The 10415-nt window shown below is 35.2% G+C and overlaps 3 protein-coding genes across 3 annotated transcripts in view; 1 reads left to right on the top strand and 2 right to left on the bottom strand.

Annotated features, from left to right (window-relative positions):
• HELRODRAFT_180684 (hypothetical protein) overlaps window positions 1–2189 on the top strand; it is a gene marked incomplete at both ends in the record, with an annotated part of 4285 nt that extends 2096 nt beyond the window's left edge. The window contains 3 exons of the mRNA XM_009029990.1: window positions 59–142; window positions 284–385; window positions 534–2189. Coding sequence (XP_009028238.1) covers window positions 59–142; window positions 284–385; window positions 534–2189 — 1842 coding nt within the window. The remainder of the gene's footprint in view (window positions 1–58; window positions 143–283; window positions 386–533) is intronic.
• A 471-nt stretch (window positions 2190–2660) lies between these two features.
• On the bottom strand, window positions 2661–6254 carry HELRODRAFT_115469 (hypothetical protein). Its single transcript, XM_009029991.1, has 9 exons — window positions 6177–6254; window positions 5318–5588; window positions 5024–5141; window positions 4693–4803; window positions 4495–4557; window positions 4231–4404; window positions 3955–4072; window positions 3689–3812; window positions 2661–3498 (listed from the first exon to the last, which is right to left on the bottom strand). The coding sequence occupies exons 2-9, from the start codon at window positions 5447–5449 to the stop codon at window positions 3334–3336; spliced, it is 1005 nt and encodes a 334-aa protein (XP_009028239.1). The 5' UTR covers window positions 5450–5588; window positions 6177–6254; the 3' UTR covers window positions 2661–3333.
• An 847-nt stretch (window positions 6255–7101) lies between these two features.
• Window positions 7102–9421, bottom strand: HELRODRAFT_180686 (hypothetical protein; the record flags this gene model as incomplete). The annotated part of the gene is made up of 9 exons (XM_009029992.1): window positions 7102–7209; window positions 7479–7552; window positions 7799–7856; window positions 7954–8078; window positions 8267–8375; window positions 8501–8622; window positions 8774–8828; window positions 9119–9201; window positions 9403–9421. 9 exons carry the CDS (start codon window positions 9419–9421, stop codon window positions 7102–7104), a joined length of 753 nt encoding a protein of 250 aa, XP_009028240.1.
• Window positions 9422–10415: the final 994 nt, after the last annotated feature.

Here is a 10415-nt window from a genome sequence, read left to right on the forward strand (position 1 = left end):
ATAAGAATGATGGAAATAAAATACGAAACAGTCACTGATGGATCTCGTGTGCCTGCAGCAACTGAACAACGTGCAAGTGTATGAAGGCGTCAGTTGGCAGAAGAAACTTAAATCTCCCACCGATTTTTGTTTCGCACTCAAAGTTAGATTTCAAAATTAAAAAAATATTCGAAATAATATTTTTAAAGTACAAAATAAATACTAAAATAACTCAAAAATGTGGAAACAAACGCCGAATTATCGTGTTTTTGTTTTTAAAATTAATTTTGTACTGTACTTCCAGCATCCAAAAGTTCAAAGAAGTAACAGCAAATTCGTGAAATATTTTTGCACTGAGGACGAGCTGGAGAAAACTAAATGGATTAATTCGATCAGACTCGCTAAGGTTGAATTTTTATCATATTTCGCAATCAAATTCATTACTTTTAGCAATTTTTAATTTGATAATTTCAAACTTAATACATCATTTACATTATTAATTACTTACCAAACCAATTTTTGAATGATTTTATGAAATTCTATGACTAAAACAGCAAGGGAGAACTATCTACCAGAACTTTGCGGCCCTTCAGCCATCAGTGAAAACGTACAACAGCTTCATTAAGATCCAGCAGACCGTCAAATCGAAACGAAACTCACAGAGAATTTCGGAATCGAGTACGGTCAGTAGCAGCGATAGTTCGTTGAGGATGGAGCTTCCAGTTGCTGAGAGCGTTTGGGATAAGCAGGACTCCCAGCAGCAGCAGCAGCAGCAACAACTCTCTACTCTGATGGATGAAATGAGTGAAAAGTTAGCATCATCATCTTCCTCCTTTCGCCAGAAATCTATCGGAAATGTAATACAGAGTCAAATATCGCCCGCAAGTAATAACTACACGTTCAGCAACCAGAACAACGGCAACCAATGCAGCAACAACAACTACAGCAGCAACCACTACAGCAACAACAACTACAGCAACAACAACTACAGCAACAACAACTACAGCAACAACAACTGCAGTCTCACAGATCTAACTCAAAAAAATACTCACTTATTCTCCCCGACAAAATCATTGAACGAGTACAACATCGAAAACGCAACGAACTCGCACAGACCTCTGGCTCTTCAAAAAATCACCCTACAACCCAACCACCACCACCACCATCATCATCAGCCTCCTCCCTCTCTTCTTCAACATCTCACTCCAGATCGTTACCGTCATTATCCTCTCAATCCACATCATCATCTCATTCCCGATCCAAAGCATACAATCGTACGCAGAGCTTTAAGTTCCGGCCCCAGAAACCACGTGACCAGCTTCCTTCCCCTGCAGCCAACTTCCTGTCCGCAATCGCCGAAAATAGTAATCAACGAAAATCCCGGCACTCTAACTTCATTCCAGAGCAGAATCCACACGGAAAAAAGTTTAAGATCTACACAAGAAACTCATCTGCTGAGTTTCAATCCGCGAAAAAGAGACGACGGTGATGGTGAAGAAGAAGATGGAGATGGGGGCAACATGGCGAGGGAAAGCGGCGGTCACGAGCGTTTAGAAGTTGGCTCAGGAAGATTCGCCATGTTGGCTGGTCATTTCAAGAGCAGGATCCTTAGTAGGAATAATTCAGACTGCGGCAAACAACTACAAAAGCAACTACAACTGCCACAACTACAAAGTTCACCTCTGCAGCACAACGAACAGTTTCTACAACAACTACATCTTGCACATGCTTCCCTGATGAATTCACAAGCAACAACTGTTAACAACATGCTGAAAAACAACACACCACACAACAACAACACACCACACAACAACAACACACCACACAACAACAACACACCACACAACAATAACAACACACCACACAACAACAACACACCACACAACAACAACACACCACACAACAACAACACGCCACTCAACAACAACACACCACACAACAACAAAAACAACAACACACCACACAACAACACACCACACAACAACACACCACACAACAACAACACGCCACACAACAACAACAACAACAACACGCCACACAACAACAACATTATTACCGATGTTGTTGCTGATGATGTAGTTGTTGACGACGACGACGATATTGATTTTCTGCCCCCACCTCCATCTCACTTATTGCAAGGATTAAAATGTAATAATCTCAACAAACCACCGACTCCTCCTAAGAGAAACTATAAAATTATAAATAAATAATTAATTAGATAATTAATTAATTAATTAATTAATAACTAATAACAACAATAATGATGAAGTCATTTGTGATGATTTTTGTGAAATTTCTTCACCGGAACGATTTTTATTTTGTCTATTAAACTTTGCAATTTGTTTTACGTAAAAGCGTATTATTCTATGTTCAGTGCTAAGTATTGGGTGTGTGTGTATCTGTGTGTGTTTGTATCCGTCTGTGTGTCTGTATCTGTCTGTGTGTGTGTCTGTATCTGTCGTACGTTTTCATTACCCATTTTTATAAGCTAAACGCCACGATTTTTATTATTTTAGTTTTTTTTTTAAATTGTTCGATCGAAATAAATTTATAAACATTCCAGTGACAAAACGATGAATGTGAATTTAACTTGTTTTAAAAAGGTAAACTAAATAACCACACACGAACATACACACACACGCACACACACACGCACACACACACATACGGTAGACAAAAAATAAACAACGGAGGTTAAGAATTTATTTTTCAAAAAATCTTCAAAAGTATAGAAAAACACCAAGAACATGGTAGCCCCCTTCAGCAGAAAAGGCAAATATGTGTGTGCGTGTGTGCCTGTGCGTGTCTGTATTTGGGATTTCAATGTTGGAGATTCAACGATGCCTATCTTGAAGGTTCACACACGCACACACACACACGTACACAATCATATATGTGTTTATATATATGATACACAGCATGCCATATAGTTGTGTATGGATTTCCCATTAAGAATGAATAAAACAAAAATGCAAATGAGCCTAGAACACACGAACTAACAAATGAACGAATGAATGTAACAAACGAATGAGTGAACGAATGAGTAAATGAATGAATGAACGAACAAACACTAAAAAAATGCATAAAAGAATGTATTAAAATTGAAATAAAAAAATGTCACACAGATTGAATGCAAATCCAGCCACAACTATCCAACACAGACACATAAATAAATATATATTTATAAATTACAATTAGCTTCATCGTCATCATCTTAATCAGCATCAACAGCCGAATTTCTCATCATTAATCATCATCATTATAACCACCATCATTATCAATAAATAACACCACCACACGACATGACCACACCACCACCACCACACCACCACCACCACATCGTCGCCAGCATGTTTACAATTCAAGCGATTTGATGACGTCATGCAGAGTTTTGGCGCTGGCTTTCACTTTCTCCATCTCGTTGGGCAGAAGTTTTTGATCGAAGACCGCCCCCACACCCTTCTCACCGACCACACACGGCAGGGACAGGAACACCTCCTCCTCAATTCCGTGGTAGCCCTGTGTACGTGTGTGTGTGTGTGTGTGTGTGTGTGTGTGTGTGTTTCTTTGATTTACCTAGCTTTAAATAAAAAACTGCATGCAACGTATATAACATCCCATCTATGAGACGGGAGAATAAAAACTTTGCAGGACCCTCACCCGACACACCATCGCCACATCGCACCCATCACCCTCATGACCAACTGACCTTGGCCAGAGTACTCAGTGAGTAGATGACCTTCTGATTCTTGAGTATTGCATTGCAGAGGGTGGAGATCATGACCCCTATGGCCCAACTCGTGTAGCCCTTCAACTTGATGATCTCGTATGCACTGCGATGTGAGTCAGTGTGAACTAACGTATGAAAAAATGAAAGAACGAACAGATGAAAGAGTGAACAGATGAAAGTTAGAAAGAACAAACGAATAGATGGACGAACATGCAAAGACTCAGAACGGCATAAAAACTGCTGACCTGTTAACAACTTCCTTATGGATTTCATTCCAGTTCTCAGGATCATCTGGATCGCCGGTGTGTGGGTGGATGTCCTTCAGTCTCGTTCCCGCTATGTTCACAGAACTCCACACTGCAACTGTGCGTGTCAGTGTGTGTTGAAGGGCTGGGCTTGTCAGAGTTTGTGGGAATCTTGCTAACCAATCAACCAACCAGCCAACTAATCAACCAACCAGCCAACCAACCAAACAACCATCTAATCGACTAACCAACCAACCAACCAGCCAGCCGACTAACCACTGCTATCTCCATGCTCTCCAATGATGTATCCATGAACGCTCTTCGGCGCAATACCAATCCTCTCACTGAGAATGAATCTAAACCTGCTCGAATCCAGCATGGTGCCACTGCCTATGACCTGGTTGCGAGGCAGGCCACTAATCTTCCATGCCACGTAAGTTAAGATGTCGACTGTTAGGTTGGTAGAATGGTTACATGATGTGACTAGCGATGCGACCAGGTGATGCGAGTAGATGATGAAGCTAGATGAACACAACTCACCAGGGTTGGAAACTATGATGAGAATGCAGTTTGGGCTGTACTTTATCAGGTTTGGTATGATGTCTGCCATTAAATAACAAAATTGATTAATTGACTTTGTGCTCTTTCGTTTCATTCATTCATTCATTCATCCATTCATTCGTTCACTCGCTCATCACTCATTTTTTCATTCCTTCATTCCTTCATTCGTTTGTTTACGTTTAAAAATAGCGACATTTTTCTGAACGAGTTGGAGTCTTGTCTCGCCAAGATTCTGCCTGGCACCTGCAGTCACCACGCAGATCTTCGAGCCGGCCGTCACTGAGTAATCTGATTGGTCGGTTCGTCAGTGGCACGATTGATTGATCAAATAGATGGATAATTGATTGATTGATTGATCAAATAGATGGATAATTGATTGATTGATTGATCAAATAGATGGATGATTGATTGATCAACTAGATGTATGATTGATTGAGAAACCACCAACCAACTGACCAACCAACCGACCGACTAACAAACCAACCGACCGACCGACCAACCAACTGACCAGTGCTGGCTTGAACTTTGACCGTCCTAAGGAAGGCCTGCCCATGTTGCAGGTCCAACATTTCACCCTTCAACTTGTCGGCCACCATGTCTACGAGGGCAAGTTCTGAAATTACACCCTATATAAATTTTTTTCTAAATGATAATGGCGCTAGAAAAAATACAATTAAAAAAATAATAGATGTGGTTGGATGGCGAATGAATTATTTTCATCATCATCATCATCACAATCATCATCAACAACGTCAATGGACACCGCAATCATAATCAGCAGCATCAGCATCATCAGCAGCACCTGAGTCAGCATAGCAAAAGCAGAGGCCATCCCCACTTGGCCAGTCCCGACGACCGTGACCTTGACACTCGTGTGCCTCTCCTCATCAATGATGTGTGTGAACAACTCCTTCACACAAGTCGTTGATGTCATGATGATGATGTTGTTGTTTGATGATGATGTACTTGTTGTCGTTGTGGTGTTGTGCTTTGGCGAACTTGATGCAAGTAGGGCAAAGTAAAATTGGGTCAGGTTAAGGAGAGCTGAACAAATATTCAACTATGACCCTTTGCTGTGAAAGAATTTTTAAAATACTGATGACAGAATTATAAAAATGATGATGTATGTATGTATGTATGTATGTAGGTGATGTATCATATCATAAAAATATGTATGTGCTAACTGAGATACAGAGCAATCAGACATCATTATAATATCATATTAACTGATACTGCAAGTAATTTCATTTGAGTGCAACATATTTCAAATAACAAGATATGATTGACTGCATGTTAACAATAGATAGAATCATAAATTGTAACAATATTTATTTAGCAGTGTAACAATTATATAAATAGCCCATAGTTATAGTAGAATAGAACTACAGTACAGTATAAATAGATAGGATAAAGAATACAATACAACAGAGAGAATGGATGACAATTGATTGATCTAAAAATCATAAAACCATTGCAGTTTAAGCGGCGCTAGAATTTAGAAATGAACGCATCGTAGCATCGCTTTTTCTAATTCTAATGATTTGATGCATTTTTTTCTCAATAACTTGTGACAAATTCAGTAATTAAATCAACAATATTTAGCTGAATCGCTGAAGAAATAATTAGTTTAACAAATAAACTATAAATTGACAAGCACAAACTTGAATTTCAAGTTGAATCCTGCCTGAAACTTCACAAATTCCCAGCAAAATTGAACCTGAAATGCTTGCAAACATGCACCAATGCAAGCAACTTGTGATATTTTTCTCCATATAGATCTTCACCATTTGGCTCCTCCCAAGCACCTTCAAATGTCCTTCAGGCCATCTCTAGTTATAAATTTCAACATTCTCTTTCATAAACAAATTTACCATCAACTTAAATTTTTATATATTGCGCAAAATCATTCATTTATTAATGAAAGAGTTTCATTAAGTTACCTTTTACGTATTCAACATCGTTTTGTGGAAATCCCATGCTCGATTCATAGGAATTCCCCAATTTTTTAAATAGAAATGGAATTCCCGGCGAATCAATCAGTAATTTACACGACTTGAAGGTTCTTTTTGTCAAAGTTATCGCAAAGTTACGAATAATTACATAGATCTAGTTTAACTTAACAAACACGCCATTAATGAATTGAATAATACAATACACGAATTCGAGGCAATTTGATTTCACGCCAATGCCAACAATGCAAAAATACTCTACTGCACATTTTTAAGTTAAATTTGCACTGAGACCATTGACTAACTTTGACAGAAAAAACTACGAAAATGTAAAAGGATTTTTATGTGATTAAGCAACACAAATCTATTTATCCTTATCAAAAAATTTCATACAAATTTCCAACAATTGAATTATACATATGCATACATATATGATAGACAGAGAGAGGAGAGAAACATTAACAATATTACAAATATGATGATCATCTCAAAAAATAATTTTCACTATCATGTATACTTTTTTTTGCTCAAACAAACTCGATGAAATAATTACACAGGCAGGAAAAATAAATAATAATAATAAAAACTAAAATAATAATAATAAATAATAATAAATAATAATAAAGAATAATTATTATTATATGAGGTCGTCGTAATCGTAGGCTGCGTCGTCGTCATAATTCTCCAGTGTGTTGGCCTCCATGACTAGGCTGGCCTTCTTCAGGTTCTTCTTCTTGGGTTTCGTCTGGTAGTGATGAAATAGAAATTATTTTTTTTTATTATTATTATGAATAAAATGAATGAATGAATGAATTGGAGAATGAATGAATGAATGAGAGAATAAAAAATATGAATGAATGAACAAGCCAGATGAAATATTAAAGAAAATGACTGTTCTTAAAGGGTGAAGAAATGAGTAAAAATGAATGAATGGTTGAAAGTATAAAACGAATGAATGAACGAGAGTATAAAGTGAATGAATGAAAGTATAAAATGAAAAAAAAAAAAAATTACTTTTGAAATTTTTAACTTTTCATTATATAAGGCTGTGAGCGTTGTCGATAGTTTCCTAACATTGTCTGCCTCAACTTCGGATTTTAAAATAATAAAATAAATTTATTATTATATAATATGTTATAATATAATATACAAGCAAGCATGAAAAATTAGAAATCAGCCAGCCAAAATGAATAGATAGTCTTTTGAGGTTGGTTATGATCATACTTAAATTCAATTCTTATCAATTTAAAACAGATGAATGAAATAAAGAGATTAATAAAACTGATTAATTAATTGCTGTTAATTGATCTTAATTAAATATTTAATAGACTTACCTCCGAGAACTAGATCTCTGAATAAGCTTTCCAGAAATGAAACATACAGAGGAGATTTCTGAAAGAAATATCAAAGGAGTTTTGTTAAATTTGTATTTTAATAATTTATCCAGTTTACAATTTTTAAGACAAAATAATAGAAAGGTCTTGCTTACTTCGTATTTTATTAATTTATTCTTCAATAACATCTTCAATTGATCGAAATCTTCTTTCGTGTTCGGTTCGAAGGACTCGATCTCTCCTGTTTTCTTATTCTTCTGTTCGTCATCTTTGTCGAGACCTGGGTTCGAGTAAATTTTTAAATACAAACTTACTACATACACACACACAAAGAATATAGATAGTAAATAAAAAATGTTAACAAGCAATGGATGAAAAATTAATCGAAAAAAACAACACCGAACAAGAATGATGATAAAAAAGCATTATCAACCAAGTATAGCAACACACAGCAACCAAAAAACCAACCGAAAGCTTCGATGGCCAGAGCCAAGTCGGCCTCCTCTTGAATTTTCTGCCTCTTCATTTTTTCCTCCATCAATTCTTTTGGTGTTAACTGCTTCCTCTCTTCAACTTCCTAGAAATTACAAAATAATAACACATAATTATGGATAAAATGATAAATTATGATAATAATAAACATTATTATGGGTATAATAAATTTACTTATAATAAATAAAACTAAAAATTAGCACTTCAAACCAATTTTTTCTTCTCTAATTTGTCTTCAGCTTCCTTTCGCTTCTGCTCTTCCTTCTCAGCCAGCTTCTCTTTCAACGATTTTTTTTTCTTTGGCGGAGCTACTGTGGTTAGAACTTGATGTTCTATGGTTTGTTTGGGGTTGAAAAATTTACATATAAAACAATTTTACAATAACCAATTAAAGTTTTAAAATGAAATAATTATAACTATAACTTTGATTGTATGTATATCAAAATGAAATAAAATTATATAAAAAATTAATTGAATAGAAACCTGGTTTAGACGATTTCTGATCTTCGGTTTCATCCTCTTCATCGTCCCAATTATCCTGCAATGAAAGAAATAAATATCGTTGTGAAGTTTAAAATCAAAACAAGTTTGTTAGAAATAAATACAATATATTAATGATTTAATATATTAATATATTTCTAAAAATTTGAAATAAAATTTAGAAATGTTTTGGGAAATGAACAACTACAATTAACTAATTACCAGCTGTCAAATTTCTTTTTTTTCCAGCTTTCATTTACAAATTTACTTAATTTATGCATTCATCTACTTGTTTATTCAATCAACAACCAATCATTCATTCATTCATTCATTCATTCCCGGATTTACCTTCACTTCTTCTTCATCTTCTCCTGCCCACTTATCAGTGGATTTTCCTTTTAGGTTCAACTCGGGCTCAAAATCATCGGCATCTGATTTTAAAAAATGATCAAAAAAATTATCAAATTAAATATAAAATAAAATTTAAATAAATAATTAAACAATCGTTTGCGACCGCGCAACAAACAGCAACAACAGAACAGATTCAACTTCAACGTAGACAAAAATATGGCTTCATTTAATAAATTAAGCAAATCGGGAGAATTAAAATGTAAAAAAATAACTTCACCAACCCCAATCGGCATCCGACATGATGAATTTTTAATTTCTAATCAGGCGCAACTTTTTATCAAACTATGAGAAGAAAACGTGAACGTACGATAACATAAGTCAGGGTCCGCCATATATATAATACCAAAAGTGGTTGTAAATTAAAATTTCTTTTCCTGTTGTTGAAGCGCTTCACTTTTTATGCGCTAATTAAACTGGTTATAAGTTACTTGTATAACTTGATATGTAATAATATACTTAATGGCGGAAGATAAAACATAAAATCTATTAAAATTTATAATATTATTAATAATGATTTATAAAAACAATCTATAACTTTGAATGTAAATATATATGCACCAACCATTACACAAAATTCAATAAGATATTTTGTACTGTCTTTGTTTTACAACATTCAAATTTTCTTTTACAACCTCATTCATTCTTCCGTTTGTTCATTCCTTCATTTATCCAATCATTCATTTATTCATTCATACATTCATAATTCATCAATTGGCTTACACATTCACTTAATATTCTTAATTCAGATGTAAAAGTTGTATCAAAACGGAATTTTCGATTGGAAGTTTTTATATTTCTTGTGAATTGTAAAGGTTTCAAACATCATTAAATGAAACCAGAAATCTGCCCTGAGCGTATCTGGAATGGACGTTAATGTATATGCGATGATCATGATGCCAACTAATCTAAGCCATCCTTGCTAAATACTTTCTTAATGACCGTCACATCAATTACATCTTCTCTCTCTCTCTCTCTCTCTTCTCTTCTCTCTCTCTCTCTCTCTTTTCTACTCTATTTCTTGCTATCAATCTTTCTTTTCTCTCTCTCTCTCTCTTCCTCTTTCATACAAACAAACGTTTATAGAAACATTTATATGAATGTTAATTCCAACACATAACACATAAACACACACACGCATGAAACCACACATGCGTATGAACACACATTTTCTATCTCCCTCTCTCTTTTTCTTTCTCTCTTTCTCTCTTTCCAACCATTCTTTCTTCATACTCTA

This window comes from Helobdella robusta (assembly GCF_000326865.2).
Source record: "Helobdella robusta unplaced genomic scaffold HELROscaffold_64, whole genome shotgun sequence".
In the NCBI taxonomy this organism is placed as follows: Eukaryota; Metazoa; Annelida; class Clitellata; order Rhynchobdellida; family Glossiphoniidae; genus Helobdella; species Helobdella robusta.

Bases quoted from the DNA above. Each gene is read 5' to 3' on its own strand.
- HELRODRAFT_115469 (XM_009029991.1), bottom strand. From the start codon at position 5,449: ATGACATCAACGACTTGTGTGAAGGAGTTGTTCACACACATCATTGAT. The intron at 4,405-4,494 runs GTGAGTTGTGTT...CCAACCTAACAG, and splicing joins CATCATAGTTTCCAACCCTG to TCGACATCTTAACTTACGTG. The intron at 3,813-3,954 runs GTCAGCAGTTTT...CTCACATCGCAG, and splicing joins CATAAGGAAGTTGTTAACAG to TGCATACGAGATCATCAAGT.